This window comes from Chanos chanos, chromosome 11 (assembly GCF_902362185.1).
Source record: "Chanos chanos chromosome 11, fChaCha1.1, whole genome shotgun sequence".
Classification (NCBI taxonomy): domain Eukaryota; kingdom Metazoa; phylum Chordata; class Actinopteri; order Gonorynchiformes; family Chanidae; genus Chanos; species Chanos chanos.
The window spans coordinates 14612402-14630288 of NC_044505.1; the positions used below are offsets into that span (position 1 = coordinate 14612402).

Consider the following 17887-nt stretch of genomic DNA (forward strand, 5'->3'; position numbering starts at 1 on the left):
TCGATAAGAGGACAAATTTACTTCCACGGATAAAAACTGCGTTCGGCACTGTTGGGATTACTTTCATTCATTTCACCTCTGAGCACCGTGCGTTGAGTCAGCCGTGCACTTCCCATACCACCTGTTTCATGCATGTGTGTGCATATTCATATATAAGGAGGGGAAAAAAAAGAGGTCAAGAAAAGAAGGGGGACAACAGTTTAGTTTTCACACTGGACTTGTTTACAGTTGTTCTTTTTTGCTGTGACCAGCAAATACCAGTTTGGTCTCTGAACTCTCTCCCCCTCAGGTTGTGCACCAGGTTTTGACCTGCAGTCCCACCGAAGGAATATTCCAAAGCCAAGGGTGCAGTTTTGGTCGGAGTTCTGGTCGGAGTTTCGTGCCATGGCTCTCAACGTCCCCGGTTTGATCGTAATGCTGGTGTTTTACGCGCTGGTCCTTCTGACCGGGATATGGGCCGCCAGAAAATCCAAGAGGGAGGAGAGGAAAACGACGGGAGATAAGACAGAAATAACTCTCTTAGGAGGCCGGAGTATCAATCTGCTGGTGGGAATTTTCACCATGACGGGTGAGTCTAGCGGGTTTGGTTTGTCGGCATGTTGAGGGGTGTGTGCGTGCGTGAGTGCGCGCGTGCGTTTCTGAGAAAAGCCACATACAGGAGTCATGGGTCAGGTGCGATGCAAAAACAGATGCATTTTTTTAAGGCGTTTTCTTCAGATTTGTAAAATAGATATTCTGCAGTTTATTCATTACGAGTGTCTTTCACGATTCCAGTGTCAGAAAACACAATGAAAACTAGCTTTATCTCAACCAGAGTTTCTCTCTCTCGCTCTCGCTCTCTTTGTATGTGTGTGTGTGTGTGTGTGTGTGTGTGTTATAGCTACCTGGGTGGGTGGAGGTTTTATCCTGGGCATTTCAGAGGCAGTGTATAACCCAAAAATGGGTCTGATTTGGGCTCTGATGCCCCTGCAGTATTCCCTGTCCTTTGTACTTGGTAAGAACATCTTACATCAACTCCAGCTCACTCAATATTCACATCGCACTCGAAACATATAAAATACACAACCGTGAACACAACCGTGCCTTGGAAAAAAATGCACTTTATTTCACTAAATTTCACTGTAAATTCAAAAAAAAAAAAAAAGTTCTACCCATCTCTTTCTTGCAAAAATGTGTCTTGGTTGTGCAAGGCTCTCTCTCACGCGCGTATCCTTAGCGTTGTTCTTTGGCAGTAAAACTCTCTGGTGTAATAAAGAAAAAAGAATGCATATGGTATCGACCCTGATATTTAAACCTGCCCTTTGTCTTAGGGGGGCTTGTGTTTGCCAAGCCCATGAGGGAGAGGCGGTACGTCACGATGATAGACCCGTTTCAGGAGAAATACGGACGAGTCCTGAGCACCCTCATCCTTATCCCTGCTATCATTGGTGATATCCTTTGGGTAGCCTGCACGCTCATTAGTCTAGGTAAAACAAACACACACACACACACATGCTCGCACACACACACACACATGCTCACACACACACACGCACAAACACACACACACGCGCGCACACACACACACGCACACACACACAAAATCACCTAACTTCCAACATAAACAATAAAAGAAAGAAACAAACAAAACAACATGGACTAAACACGGAAACAGGCTAAAACGACATGGATTTAATGACATGGTAATGAAGAGAGCAAAATCACGCACAGTCAGTTGTTCCATAGCTTTGATGTGTTTGCTAAGGCAAGAAAGCGACATTGCCTCTGTAGCCTCGTTCACACTACCACTCATTTCCTTGTTTTCTTTTTCTTTTTTTTTTTTTTTTGTTTGTTTTACTTTTACTACTCATGACCATTAACCTGTCATCACGAGTTTAGCGTTGCATTAAAAATAACTCGATTTAGTTACACAGAGAACAATCCGAACCTTTTAGGAATTGAGCCTGCGTAAGCCAGGATCGGTGCCTTCCCCACAACTGGGCTGCATCCCAAAAATAGTTAAGATCATAAAGTACAAGATTTATAACTCTAATCTCATTACAACTATGTTCTGCACTCAGGAACGTGTTAGGGACTTGTTTTACTGTAGGCACTTTGCAGCAGTTTGCTGTGAAATGACAGGAAAATACCTATGACTTTGGGTGTCTCTCTCTCTCTCTCTCTCTGTCACACATACACACCAACACACACACACACACACACACACACACACACAAGCTAATGTGTAACCTGCACAGCACCAGTCAGTTTTCCTATGTACAATACTTAAACCACTACCCTTAAGCTTCACATGGACTTGTGTCGGCTTGTTAACACGTGTGTTTTTACGAAGCGTCACAACACAATACACATCATATATTATCAAGGCATTCCTTAAAAGGTTAACAGCTTCCAGTTGGAGCGAAGAGTCGCCAAACAAGGAATCGCTGATGTTCAGATGTGATTGGTTGTGATTCCCAGGTTCCACCGTGAGCGTGATCCTGGACTTGCAGTATTTCTACTCCATCGTCATCTCGGCGGCCGTGGCCATCGTGTACACCCTTCTCGGAGGGCTTTTCTCCGTGGCCTACACAGACGTCATTCAGCTCCTGCTCATATTTGTCAGTTTGGTCAGTTGGAGTTTCGGTCCTTTTGCGTCTTTTTTTTAGGCCTCTTTCACGTGCGCACGGACGGTAGAAAAGGGGGTGTACGCAGAGCCGTATTTACAATCTGACGCACCTTCCCCCGACGCCAACGTCGAAACCAAGTCGGCCCTCGTTAAGAATTGTGAATTTATGTCATAGCTACGTATTCAGTATCTTACAATAGTCATTTAATTGCTTGAGTCCGTTCGCTATCCGACCATAATCCAGTTTCAAACATGTTGATCCAATGCTGTGTTACGTTAAGTTACGCTGACAACCAAACATTTACTAAGTTAGCCCCATAACCAACACGTAGTCCTTTTAATACTTATTTTCTGTGAGTGTGAGTATGGACTTATGAGTGACCAGTGTGCAGTACTGTCTATTAAAGCCCTTAACAATTTATATTTCTCGCCAGTTACCCCGTGGTTGCTTATGTTATTAAAAATGAAGAGTAAGGTCCTACTCAGAGGAAATTTCTCATGTTGTGTGATATGACAAAAAAACAACAGTCCTAAATGTTTCTGTGTTTATTGTATTTTCTTATTCCAGTGGCTTTGCGTGCCCTTCCTCTTGCTGAGCCCCATCCCAAGTGACATCACAGTGACATCATTTAACCACACCCACCAGCCCCCTTGGGTTGGTGTCCTGGAGGTGGAGGATGTGTGGAGGTGGCTGGATGATTTTTTAGTTCTGGTGAGTTCAGCTGGTTGATAAGAGCTAATCGGAGGTGTTTTCACCCTTTGATGAAAAACTGAAGCAACGATTTGGGCTACGTTTTGTCTCTGTAATTTTACCGCTTTAAAACGAATCAAATGTTTTCATTTTTTTTTTTTTTTGGAAACATATGTCATATGAGTTTGTATTTGAGTTTTTGATTAGATAAGAGAACTCAGAGCAACAGCTGTTTTTCAGTATAAGTGGGACGTTTTTTCTTTGACAGATATTTCTTGCTTATTTATTTTATTTGGGTTTTTTTGTTGTTGTTGTTGTTTGCTGTTGTTGTTGTTGTTGTTGTTTTTTTTAGCTTGTCTTTTTCATATTCTTCTAAGAATATTAACCCGCGACGTCATGTTTTCCAACCCAGATAGCCTGTTATGTCGAACAACGGGTGTCCTTTTAATGTAAAATTTCTGTTTTCATTCGGGCAGGGTCTTGGGTGTCTCTCCTTCCAGTGTTTCCACCAAAGGACCCTTTCAGCGTCGTCTGTGGCGAAAGCCCAAGTCACGTGTTTTGCGGCAGGGGTGGTCATTTTGATTTTAGGGGTGCCCCCCATATTGGTTGGAGCGGTTGCTGCTTCCACTGGTAAGAATAAAAAAGGTGCACTGACTGATTCTGTACAGCAGGGGGAGCCGACTCAGAGTTAACCCAGTGTGTGAACTCAGGACAAATCAAGTCAAGCAGAGCCTTATCCCGGCCATATACAGTACAGCGCGCAGCAGAGACGAAACAACGTCCTCCACGGACCATATGCTGCAACACAGACAGACAGCAGCACATTCGGTTAGACAGAAAAAACACGTTGTTAAAATAAAGGACTATGCTAAAAGTATAGAAAAACACGATACTAACAGAACTATCAAACTGGGGAATACAAATATAGTGTAACACTGTAAAACAGTATGTAAACAGTATGGATCTGTGCAAACACACAGAGAGTGCGACCTGGATATGTACTTAGATCAACCAGGCATAGTATCCATGTGTTAAACACTGGCAGCTATGGAAGGATCTCCTCATACCTATTGTAAAAGTGTCTGTGTAGGTGTAGGTTTAGGTGTAGGGGGGTGTTGGTGTAAATCCAGTGCAGGGGGTTAAGGGGTTGGCATGACTCGGGGGGGGGAGGATGGGGGGGGGAGATAAGGGGTTGGCATGAGTCCAATGCAGGGGGTTAAGGCGTTGGCATGAGTCCAGTGCAGGGGGTTAAGGGGTTGGCATGAGTCCAGTGCAGGGGGTTAAGGCGTTGGTATGAGTCCAACCGGGGGGGTTAATAGGTTGGCATGAGTCCGGGGGGTGTGGGATTTGACTTAAAAAGGGGGATTTGAGTTGAAAAAAAAAACCCCTCCAAAAACTGTCCAGGTTCATAGCAGCTCAGATAACTCAAGGTCAGTGTGTGTGCGTGTGTGTGTGTCTATGTGTGTGTGTGTGTGTGTGTGTGTGTGAGTCAGTGTACCTTGTTTTTGTGGTGCTGTATGGACCAAATGTTCCCACGAGGATATAAATATCTGACAAGTATTGCGATTGTGGAGACATTTGGAGATCTGAATGAAGCAGTAACCTGTGCTGTTGTTATTATCATTTAAACAAGAGGCTGCAGAGCATTTTTTAGTGTTTTGCTTAAGGTCAAGGTTAGTTTAGTAATGTTTACATATACAGACACTCAATGAGAGCCCCCACTAAGATATACAAACAAACATAGCTGTGTGTGTGTGTTTATGTATGTGTGTATGTGTGTGGTTGTGTATGTGTGTATGTGCATGCTTGTGTGTGTGTGTGTGTGCATGTATGTGTATATGTGTATGTTTGTGTGTGTGTGTATGTGTGTGTACATGTATATGTTTGTGTGTGTGTGTGTATCTATAGACTGGAATCTAACAGGGTATGGTTTGCCCTCTCCATACGAGCGTGGGGACACCAGTGCGATCCTTCCCATAACTCTACAGTACCTCACCCCCAACTTCATCTCCATCGTCGGGATCGGAGCTATCGCTGCAGCCGTCATGTCCTCCACTGACTCCGCCCTCATCTCCTCCACATCCATGTTCTCCTCCAATATCTATAAGAAAATCATCCGGCAGGGGGTAAGTCCTACTCTAAAGCCAGTGTAAAACAGCACCATATCCCATATCTATCTATCCATCTATCTATCTATCTATCTAGTGTGTGTGTGTATTGAGTGGCCAGAAAAAAAGAAACCTCTGTTCAGTGTCATGCTGGACCTGCCTTTTGCCCTAATAACCACCGACACATGTTGTGCCAGTCTCTAAACAATGGTCCTGTAGCGTCCCCATGTTGATACTGACCAAGCAGATATCTCATACATGTGTGTGTGTGTATGTGTGTATGTGTGTATGTGTGTGTGTGTGTGTGTGTCTGTGTGTGTGTATGTGTGTGTGTGTGTGTGTGTGTGTGTGTGTGTGTGTGTGTGTATGTCTGTGTGTGTGTGTGTATGTGTGTGTGTGTGTGTGTGTGTGTGTGTGTGTGTATGTGTGTGTGTGTATGTGTGTGTGTGTGTGTGCGTGCATGTGCGTCTGTGTGTGTGTATGTGTGTGTGCATGCTGACATATATATACGATATGTGATACACTCAGTTTAGTAGTTTGTTTGTCAGTGACACATCAGAGCGCCTAGGCGATATTTAGACACCTATCACGTCTGTGCGCTTAACAGAGTTGTGTGGAATTCAAAATATTAACTCAGGGAGCACACTAAAGCGTGAGTGTTTTGATATGCGCGCGCGCGCGCGTGTGTGTGTAGACGGAACAGCGTTACAGTGTCGGAGTTGAAAGGTCAGCAGGCGCTGACATAGGTTAAGACACGAGATTACAGTCTGGGCTAAAGAAACGTAAATGTCGAACTGTAGCTACGTTACGATAACTGCGAGGTAGGATGAGGTCAAATTATTTTTGCGCTGGTCTTTAAAAGAGTTACGTCTCTGTTTATGAACTGTCGATACGCGCTATTCTTAGAGAGCTGGAGCCGTATCCTTATGTGACTGATCATAACCTCTTAGTCTCTCAAAGTCATAGACAGCATAATTTGCTAAAAGACTATAAATATGCTTAAGTCAGTCGATTAGTTACTCACACACATACATGTGTTTCGTGTGCCTGTGAGTGTGTGTTTGCGTGCGTGTGTGCATGTGTGTGTACCTGACAGCATTAGGCAGGTCATTGTAGGTTATGTAAAATGGAGATTAAGGGAAGGTCAGGAAGCCAAAGAGATGTATGTGATGCTCCTCCCGTTGCCCACTGCATCTATGTCCTTAGGATAAGCTAAATCTAGAGATGGAATTCCCTATGGAAAGGGTAGCTGAACTAACTCAACTAGACCACGCTACCAAAAACTCCATGCCAGCTCTCTCACTCTCTCCTCTCAACCAATCTTATGATGTGTATTAATCATTTAAGTGTTTAATGATACATTCATAAACAGTGTACTTCATTTTCACAGGACGTTTTTTAATTTGTTGAGTAGGAGTGATACATAGATATTTGATGGTAAAATTTTAATAATTATGCTCTCTCTCTCTCTCTCTCTCTCTCTGTCTCTCTCTCTTCCAGGCCTCAGACAGAGAGATGCTGTGGGTTATCAGAATCACTGTTGTGGTCGTTGGTTTAGCAGGGACAGGTTTAACGTTTTTGGATAAGAGCGTGCTAGCTTTTTGGGTTTTAGGAGCAGACATGTCTTACACGGTCATCTTCCCCCAGTTGGTCGCTGTCCTCTTCTTCCCCATCTCCAATGGTTACGGGGCGGTCGCAGGGTACGTGCTGGGGGCGTTGATACGGATACTGAGCGGGGAACCACTGCTTGGTATGCCACCTCTCATCCATTTTCCAGGTTCCGGACTGGTAGACGGCGTTTACGTTCAACGTTTTCCCGTCCGCACGGTGGCTATGCTTTTCTCGTTATGCAGCATTCCTGTGTTCTCCTTTCTTTTCATCAAATTCTTCGGATGGGGTCTGCTCCCGAAGAGCTGGGACGTTTTCGAGGTAAACAGGAAAGCGGCGACGTCATCACGCACCATCGAACGTACGCTAACAACATCGCCAAAGTCAGAAGGTTCTCCACAGCCAGTAACGGACGGTGAAGAAGTGGAGATGTCGCCGCGAGACACAAACGAGAGTTTGGACGGCGAAAAGCAGCGCACATCACCAAACGTCGCCAGCGTCTCCTCAGAGCCACAGGTTGAAGGGGAACTTGACGAGCAGCACCTGGTTTCACAACAACTGATAGGCACAAGACTTTAGGTCCCAGATTGACTGAAAAAACAAACAAACAAACAAACAAAAAGTCTGAGAGAACTATTATTGACTGAGGGAGATGACATTCTAATTTTTGTCAGGAAAGTAACTACTGGTCTGGAAAATCAAAACACAAGATAAAAGGTGTATGTCTTAAAGCCTCATTGTCAATTGATTACATTATCTTAATTTCCTAGACTAGGCTGTTTCAGTTCAAGGTGAAAAAAATTATTCCTCCCTAACAGCCATCTACAGATTGATAGAAAAGTACGACCAGCTATTGATTTAGCTGAGTGCAAAATAAAACATTTCTTGTCCCTTTGTCACCCCCCCCCCCCCAAATATATAAGAATGGGGTTAGGGTTAACCTTTGCTTCAGGATGTAAATTCCACAAAGTAGACAGAAAGCTACTTTACTCATTTCTGTTTTCTGTCTGTTTTTTTTTTCAACCAGCCTCAGGTTGTGTACAAACAGGAGGAGGATCACCAAGCTGACATCAGATGAATTTAGCAGGGTAGTGTTAGCTCTTGGACAGTTGAGAGTAATGAGTCACACACACACACACTGTGTAGTGCTAGCCTCTTCTATCTTTAGTAAACAAAAATTATCAATGAGTGTAATATCCCTTTAACTTTTTTAATTGCCCTGTGGCTTATGTTCCAAGCACCGGCTGTTCTGAAAAGATATTTGTGCCATACTCCTCATCATTTCCCGTCTGTACTGACACACAAATAGCTTCATTTATGTAACTAGCACTGTACATATGTAGGACTTAAGTTGTTTTTTGGGTTTTTTTGGAATGTAGTCTACATGGTTGTGGGGCTTGTATACCTGTACGTTTACTAGTTAACATAAATAATTGACTTTTATCAGAGGAAACTCTTTCAAAATAAAATGAAATTTTGTCTCGAGTCTTTGAAAGCGGCGTAGAATAAACAGCGCACTGTCCTGACATTCATTCAACAATGTCACAGCAAGGTCATGTTTCTTTCTCGAAAACCACACGGACACAGCAGGTGCAAGAGCAAGGAAAGTACAAAAATAAAGAGCAAACTGTGAGATGGTTTTCCACGCGGGGACAGCACACTTGTTATGTTTTTGTTTGGGTAATTGTTTTGGGACAGGTCACGTTCTGGTCTAAAGCCAACGTTTTATAAAGCCCATTCCTCTCACCTGCTCTTATGTGGTTAACCAATGCAGTGTGGAAAGATGCTCAAGATTATTATTTTTTTTAGGGGGGGGGGGGGGGGGGGGGGGGGGGGGGGGGTTAACAGACTTCTCTTTAGTCTGTATGATTGTGCAATTGCAAACTGAATCTCTCCACACACAAACACGCATTTAAGCCAATATGACACCCATCCGCATTACAGTTTTGAACTCTCATTTTGTCTGTCTTCGATGTCATGGAGGACTTGACTGCTCCTGGTAAATCGCTTTCCTAACTCAATTTGTATTCACGTCTTAATGTAAGAATTCCTACCGACTTCCACTTTCCTGTAACTAAAGAATGGTAACCGAACCCTACCTTGTAACCCTAACCTGAACCCAAATGAAAGAAATATTCCAGAACAAAAAAAAGGTTGTGTCCCCGTAAAGCAACACTTGTCAGATATTTATAACATCATGGGGACATTTGGTCCACACAACATTCACAAAAATATGATACACACCATGCGCGCGCACACACACACATACATACACACACACACACACACGCACACACTATTATACATGATGTGTCCACTCAAATGAAAGTGGCAAAGTGTCCCACCACTATTGCCTTCTGTATCTAATTCCTGTTTATTAATAGACCACCAATTGTAAACAGGTTCCGGGAAAGGACATGTTTCCCCATCCCACTCCACAAACCATGTGCTAAGATTCATTTAGACATAAACAGATGTGCTCCTCCTTTTTCACGGGGGGTGGGGAAGGTGTGTGTGTGTGTGTGTGTGTGTGAGAGAGAGAGAGCGAGATATCCTGGAAGCACTTAACGAAAACCAGGAGACCATATGAATCTGCGGTTGGTAAAAGTTCCAAAAATTGTACGCCCCCCCCCCCCCCCTTTATTTTTTCACCTTACTCCGGGTGACATCTAAACCCATATCATCTCCAAACTGGCCCTGACCCAGTAACCCAGAACCCGGGCCAGATGCGACAAGAAAACCGAAATAGGAGCTGTATTTCTTGACCTGACAACAGCTGGTATATATTCTGGCTTGTCACCTAATAACAGGGAGACACACGGAACACACCGGCAGATACTAGTGCACAAGCCACTGTCCAGCTTTCAGGCATAATTGTGCACGTAAACCACTGATCCAGATATTACTGCGGTAAATAGTTACTTTTCATGTTTTGCATGCTGGATGTGGTGGAGGAACGGATTTTTGTTTTGTTGGTGACTGTGACTGTGGTGATTTGAGATGATGAGCAGATGATTGGAATAGGGAATTCATCTCATCTGGTAATCGTACTTACTCCATGAGACTGTTTCATGTTTGTCATAACATGCTTCACTGGCAGAAGTTTTGGGTCTTGCGGGTATGCTTACTTGTATATATATAGTATTTGTATATACATTTCTCAGCATCGTTGGCTGTGAATAATCACTGATTTCTAGAAGAAATAGTTGCTGAAATGTGTGGATAAGCTGACTGCAGAGATATGTGCAAAGCTTCATCCCTGGTCTAGTTTTCTTACTTTTTTTTTTTCTCTGTGCAGTGTGCGGCAGATAAAAATCCGTGCCTAACGTCTTCTGTGTACGCATTACGTAAGTCACCTTAGATAAAAGCGTCTGGCAAACGAATAAATGACGTACAATATAATGTACTCGTTGAAGCTTAATTTACACACTGAAGCTGCACAAAAATGCACAAACGTTCCGTGTCCGCGAGTTTATAATATAGTGCAGGGCGCAATAATTATTGCTTGTATGACGTAACTGAGACACGGATTCGAATTTTTTAGCCATGACCTTGTCTCCAATAACAGCCTCTGCCACCCGAGCTGCGTCACCGTTGACCTCTTGAGTTTCTCAAGTTAAGATGTTACAAGGTATGATGCTGATTTCCTCTAAAGCTGATTTCTTAGAAACAAGCTCTGTGCCTTATCTATGCGGACCGCTGTTCTTCGATAACCTTTACACTGACAAGCACTGTGGTTTACTATTAGATTAGATTACTATTACTATGTACCATTATTACTATTTCCAAAAGATATTCGCCCTCCAATTTCATCTGGAAACTCGATTTGTATAAGCACTCTTTGCTTTCGTCCTAATTTTGAAAAGCAGAATCCAGACCAATAATGTTTGAAATAACTTTGGCTAACGATCAGTTTTTGAGTAACGCGACATTTATTGGTAACTGGTAGCAATTTGCTTTACCATGTCCTCACACATATGTACGGAGTTTTTAGAAAAATAATTGTGTAGGTAACGTAGAGACGGCTGTGAAGTATTCAGAATAGAGATTAAAAAATCCTATCCTCCTCTGACCTCAGTTCTATTCATATCTCCAAGCCGTGAGAGAACTTCTCTCTTGACGGGAGTTTTTGACTCGTAATTAAGCATAGGAAACAACCAAATCCATACAGCGCTTTGAACGACATTTGAATCCATTGTTGCTCTTTTGAAGCAGCGCTGGTGTGATTAGGTGTAGAACTCAGATCAGAATTTCAAGTGGTTTCTATATATGGATACTGTATTCAGTTCAACCAGCGCTTAGTAGACTCCCCCATGATCGCTCCCTTGATAGTGTGAGCTAGAATAACGGCATTACGTACATACATGGTATCAGTTATAGTGATGAAATATTGTCGCAGTCAGCCCTAGTTTGTTTAAATAGATGACCTGCTTTTTTTTCCTCGGAGCATGTGGCAGAGGAGTTTCCCTTACCTCAGAACAGTGAGCGTCTAGACGACTGCTTGACATACTTAAAACGGCCACTTCCTGACGTAGTTATGTCACAGAATCTGGTTTGAATACCCGCAACCCCCTACCCCTTTTTTTGGAAGTTAATGTCAGGTTCTGGAAGATATGTATCGAACTTTGGAATTTCGCTGTCAAGGTTTTGATATGCATGACGCCTTGTGGCGTTCCTGTTGTCTGTGATATTCATTTGTTACGTCCTTATCCATTATTTATTTATTTGTTTGCTTGCTTGTTTTGCCTCTTCAGATAAAAGCGCTTTATCGCAACCTTTTTTTCACATTTTGGACTGGGAAGCCACACAACATACCCCTTAAAACCTTTGTTCTGAACTGTAAGAAAAGCATATGATTTGTAAAACGTAGGTATATTGCGGCCAATTTCTTGGATTAATCAGGCCGGCTGTCATGTCACCTTTTGTACAGAGCACATCCAAAAGGTTACTGTTGTAGACTGTGAATAAGGAACATGAGGATGTTCTAGTGGATTGCAGTGAGTTAGTAAAGACTGGCTGAGAGCGACGAAGTATGTGAAGCCTCGACCTGAAACGAGTAAGAATGATACGCGCTCACAAACTAAAATTTAACTCCAATGAGTGGATCAAACTTCACGAGGTGTTCGGTATTGCCATTTTAAAGAAGTTTTGAAAAAATCCTTTTTTTTTATTTTTTATAAATAACCAATGTTTAGTTTAACCCCTCTGGTGGTTAAAGGTTGAAGGCAACAGTAAGGGCTACGAGTGTAACATTCGTATTTTTAAAACAGCCTAATTATGTAATTATTTTCCCCAATCATGACAGAAGCTAACGGTTGTCAGATTAGCTAACAGTGTATCTAGTGAGGTAGACGTTTCATTTAAACTCATTTTGCACGATTTGTAAAATTGTTTCGTCGGGCCTTGAGCGCATATACCTATGTTTCATGAGACCAGCGGCGGTAACTTTCTATTAACCTCAGACGCTGCAAGTTGAAAAACGTCTTATCACCCGTATAAACGGTTTCCTGAAAATGCGTTATCCAGTAGTGACCCTATCATACTTACTTAAAAGATCTTATGTCAGGCTTCAGATTTTATAATATAAATATGGATTAAAACGTCCTGTCATTTGCTGCGAGGTCGTTTGGCCATGGTGGCGGATATCTGATCCGTAAAACATGTGCCCAAACATAAACTGAGCCGCGCTCACTAGGTGTTGAAATATGGTTGCGATCCAGCTCAGTACGCGGCGACTAACGCTGACATAAGGGACATGGGTAGAATTTTAAACCTGAATATCTCCGAAGCGAATAAGGCCTGTGCTCCAACATATGAGTGCCTATCTCAACCATTACTCGCCAATGAATAAATACGTTGGTTTGTATGGTTTGTAAGAAAATCAGTTTCAACGATCTGTTATTTGTAGTCACAGACGGTGCTGTTCACATAGGTAATTGAAAGAGAGATGCATCTGTTATTTCTGGACTTTGTGGGGTCCGGCTTTGCACTTTCATTCAAAATGACCTGGCAACGGTTTAGCCTACACAAGTGGTAGGCTACGAAAATTAAATTATTTTACGTCTTAGACGGGCTGAAAACGTCTGATTTGTAAAAAGCTACTGTCCTGCTTTTAATTATGCAAATATGCTGATGTTTCCCTTTGTAGTTCACAGGAAGAATTTTCAGTTGTAGCCGATTAAGAGTATTGCATTGTATACTTTACCAGTAGTAATAAACTGTCGTCCACGTCTTGATAGATTACACCATAAAAAAAAAAAAAAGATTGGCGTAATCTTTCAAAAGGTGGCACTGTTTTACCAGCCATAATGAGACTTGCCTGCAGGTTCTTTCTCAATTCTCGCTCACTTTTTCACTCATTATCTAAGACACGTATCCTAATTAGGTTTGCGGGTGGTGCTGGAGCCTGTCCCAGCATTCATTGGGCAGGGGGACACTCATCGCTGGACAGACACAAGCATTCACACCTAACGTAAGGGCAATTTAGTAACTCCAGTTCACCTGGCTTGCGTGACTTTGGACTATGGGAGGAAACCCAGGCAGACACAGGGAGAACATGCAAACTCCACTCAGAAAGGACCCTGGCCACCCGCAGGGCCACAGTGCGGCCCGCTTTCTCAATTGTAGATTGAAAAATCACTCGCCAAAAAGACCCAACAGCCTATGACTACATGCAACTGACTGCAGCGTTTAAACGACATAGTTTGGAAACTTGTTTAAGTTAAATCCAGAACTGGGTCTCGAGGTCTGGTTTTTTTTCTCTCGGAAAACGCAATGTAATATTTTCCTCGAAATTGTGACTTAATACATGTCGGTGTGGTGATTGAAAGTGCACAAAAAACACCAGTCTTTGAAGGTTTATTTAATTTAATTGTAGTTTCTAAAAACTGCTGAGAAATTGACCTTCTACAGCTTCTCAGCATAAACTCTTAAACTCTATGAATGCTGCCATCTAGAAATGACAGAGTAAAACTTGACAAACTGGACGTGATATAGAGTGATTGGATGCATACCTCAGTGTGAAAGGGAAAGCGTCTATGTAAATATCCTATGCAATGCATTATGTAACTCAAGAACAATATTTACCTACAAGCAAAGCAGTCATCCCAGGCCCTGGTCTAGAGAGTAATATTCCATTTAGACAGTCTCAGGTTGCCAAAGATGTTACTACAGTGATCAGACAGAGATAAGTCAATTGTGTGTGTGTGTGTTTGTTTTGTGTGTGTGTGTGTGTGTGTGTGTTTGTGTGTGTGTGTGTGTGTGTGTGAGAGAGAGAGAGAGAGAGAGAAAGAGACACGATATGCCCTGGTGCTGATTGCAGATGAGTGATTTTAGAGCAGAAGTTGTGATTGCAATCAATTTCTTTTTTTCCCTGTCTCTTTTCTCTCTTCTTTCAACATCTTACAGTTTGCAATCCTAAAATCCTGCATGTTTTTACTTGCAGCACACACACACACACACACACACACACAGAGGTTCTTCATAGCCCTGGTAAATTTCCACTAACAACCAAAACCCTCTATGTACAGCTTATCTAAAGCACCCCATCATCCCATTGTAGTAGCAACTGGAAGAAAGACTGTTTTATTACAATAGTAAGTGATTCACTTACTATTTTGAACAGTAATTCAATATGATTCAATATTACCAGTGATTCAAGATTCAATACCCCCCCCCACCCCGGTGGCTCTTTCTGACTCTCGGATCACCAGGTCACCTCAGAGGTCAGAATTTGGACAACACCATGGGTCCAATCTGTACTCCTCCATTGTTTCAAAACCTATGTAGAACAACCGAATATTAAACCTGTACAATATTTAAACTGGGCCCCTGAGAAACATTTCTCTCCAGTCAGGGGACACCCTCAAAAGGAAAGCAGCATCCCCTCCGATGGACACTGTTGTTTCAATTCACCTGCATGGGTGAACTGAAGAGACTCATAAACTCAGTTTTCAAATGTCAAAGAGCGCTGGATTACGTACCGGTGCGGAGACGGTCTCATAATTTATTCTGACATATTTAAATTGTAATCCAGCAACATGTTTATTAATGTCAGCTGCTGTAACAGCATCCGGCAAGGCGTTGGTTGTGTGTCATGCCCAGCGGGGACGCGGACGTCTCAGGCAGTGTTTGTTTTGGAGGCCGGTTTGCTCCCTGGGCAGAGTATGCTGGGGGAGCATACTTGCAGGTTGTAAAAGAAAGAAAAAAAAAAAAAGGTTGCAGAAAGGTTATCTTAGTTCAGCCAGGGCAGAGGCCAGAGGAGTCTTTTTGAGAGCAGAGAGCAGAGTGGGAGTGTGTATGGAGAAGCTCTGGAATGAAGGGTTATCAGGGACTGTACAGACACAGACACAGACACAGACACAGACACACACACACACACACACACACACACACACAGTGGGCACATAAAATATGATTGATGTAAACCTCATTGCCTCACCATGTACCTTTAGTCATGTGTGTAAGATCCTTCATCACCTCTACTGTCATCACACTACTCCTGCCATTCCCTGGGGGCAGACTTATTCGCACACATTTTAACACACACACACACACACACACACACACACACACTCATACACACACACACATAAACACAGACAGACACACCCGCTCACACGCACACAGACACACACACACACGCACATGTACACACACGTGCGCACACACATACACGCGTATACGCAGCCATGCACGCACGCATACACACACATACTTAAGCCAATGTGACACCCACCCGATTAACAATTTTGAAGGTTGTCTGTGATGTCACAGAGGACTTTACTGCTCCTGGCCAATCACTGTCCTTACTCAGCCCAAGTCAACCAATAAGGATTGGCCCTAAGTCACATATCCCTCTTTTATTAACCCACTGATCTTGATAGATATCAGTGCTGACTTTTCACTATTATTACATTTTTGAACAGAAAAGGAGGCCCTTGGAAACAACACGTTTGATGTTGCAGCATGTGGAGGCATGAAGGTTGCAATTCATTTTTATCACTTCTGAAAACTACTTTTTCCCAGCCTGTAGATTAAAATACATGCCGTTTGATTTTTACGATAACATAGTGGAGAATATTTTTGTTTCTTTCTTTTTTTTTTAGTCCGTCCATGTCCGGACTTCATTTCAAGGTCATTGTTAAGTAACTGTACAGATGAAATGAGCTGTAACTTTTGTCTGCCGTGTCAGTGTTTGTGTACACACAAAAATTTCTGATATTTACAGTTTCATGCTGTACAATTTAGCACTGTACGATTACATGCAACACGTTGAAACAGTATAAGAGATGAATAAATTTGCTTATCTACAAATGTTTGCATGAGTACGCAAAAATTAGACTGTAGTTAGCTACCCCTAGAGTTTCACACATTCCCTCATGCAAACTCTGTATATGACCACTTCAGAGACAGAGAGAGAGAGAGAGAGAGAGAGAGAAAGAGAGAGAGCGAGAGAGAGACAATCAGACAATAACGCTTGAGAAACCGCATGATAAAAAAAAAAGAAAAATTGTTTGTCTTAGGCTAACCTGTGACTGTTTTTAGACTAGCCCATCACCAGCGGGGTCTCTTCCCCTGGGTTGCGTTTTGTTAATGATAAGTGGGTTAGAATTTGAAAGCGTGAAATGTCATCGGCGTCCGTCATCCTTTTATTAATAAACCCCCCCCCCCGCTGGGAGGCAGGTGGAAAAACACGCACACAGAACAAATGTCTATTTTAGGCACAGATGTACTCCTGCCACAACCTCGCCTGCTCTTGAGTTCTCTACATACGTAAGGCTTTTTACGTATATACCATGTGTAAATACTAAACAGTGCGTAATGTTTTCTGTATGATCTTATCTGAATCGGGTTGTCTTGCATTTACCGGCATTTACCACCGCTCACGCGCGCACACACACACACACACACCATAGATGGGTACTCTTTGACAGCGTTCACAATCCGACTGTAATTCGATAGTTAGACGCGCTGTGATTGGATTATTCCAGCGCACTCTGAGACAGTGGGGGGGGGATTCCTGTAGCTTCATCCAAGAATTCTTTGAACTTGCCACCATGACCCATAAAGCTCAGGGCTGTCTTCACCCGGGAAAGGTCTCCATTTTCGGACTCTGCACGCTGTCACGCGCAGCGGAGAACACAGGGTATTTTCTGGTTTTACCGCATGTTACGGTGACCTGTCTAGGTCTACATATGCGTGCGTGTGTGTGTGTGTGTGTGAGAGAGAGAGAGAGAGAGAGAGAGAGAGAGAGAGAGAGAGAGAGAGAGAGAGAGAGAGAGAGTGAAATCACATCAATACACACACAAAGACTCCTCTTTGTCATTGTGTATCTCAGTAGTCTGTCTCACACACACACACACACACCTGCTGACAGAGCGGCAGAGAGCAGGATTTCTGGCACGGGGCGCTTCCACTATGTCCGCGTGTTAAAGGCTGAAATGTTTGAGGACGCTCCTTCATTGCTGTGGGAGACCACAATTTTATTGTTAACCTGACTTTTTTATTTATCTCACTCTATTTTTCCTCAACAGCTTTTCCTGAACTCACAGGTCCTCGCTTTCAAGTTATACATCTTTTTTTTTTTTTTCCTGTGAACACCCGGTCATTCTCTCTGCGCGTCTGTGAGCACGCGTTCAATTGTGTTTGAGCGCGTGTGTCAGTTTACGCGAGAGATGGAAAAAAAAAGCGATCCAAGAACGGTACTCTTGGAGACCTCGATATCTTTGCATTCCTCTGTACAGGCCAAACAAACACGGTTCACAAAATCTAGTTTTAACAAGCAAAGGAAGATAAAAAAAAGCCATGCCAAAATAGCCTGGCTCAGTCTTCTAACAAATGTTCCCTTGAGAACCAATCCACACAAGTGTT

The 17887-nt window shown here is 42.9% G+C and overlaps 1 protein-coding gene across 2 annotated transcripts; it reads left to right on the top strand.

Moving 5' to 3' along the window:
- LOC115823877 (high-affinity choline transporter 1) lies at nt 1–7635 on the top strand. 2 transcript variants are annotated; one of them, XM_030787905.1, is made up of 9 exons: nt 1–134; nt 290–568; nt 881–994; nt 1311–1466; nt 2461–2609; nt 3177–3320; nt 3776–3929; nt 5208–5425; nt 6908–7635. In XM_030787905.1, the coding sequence occupies exons 2-9, from the start codon at nt 385–387 to the stop codon at nt 7592–7594; spliced, it is 1806 nt and encodes a 601-aa protein (XP_030643765.1). In that variant the 5' UTR covers nt 1–134; nt 290–384; the 3' UTR covers nt 7595–7635. The 2 variants fall into 2 exon arrangements, with proteins under 2 accessions (XP_030643765.1, XP_030643766.1); XM_030787906.1 differs by having other exon boundaries at nt 9–87.
- The last annotated feature ends 10252 nt before the right edge of the window (nt 7636–17887 follow it).

What these genes read in the sequence shown, in the direction of transcription:
- LOC115823877 (XM_030787905.1), top strand. Translation starts at nt 385, where the DNA reads ATGGCTCTCAACGTCCCCGGTTTGATCGTAATGCTGGTGTTTTACGCG. An exon ending in GGGAATTTTCACCATGACGG is followed by an intron (nt 569 to 880) that starts GTGAGTCTAGCG and finishes TGTGTGTTATAG; the next exon opens with CTACCTGGGTGGGTGGAGGT. An exon ending in TGGATGATTTTTTAGTTCTG is followed by an intron (nt 3,321 to 3,775) that starts GTGAGTTCAGCT and finishes TCATTCGGGCAG; the next exon opens with GGTCTTGGGTGTCTCTCCTT.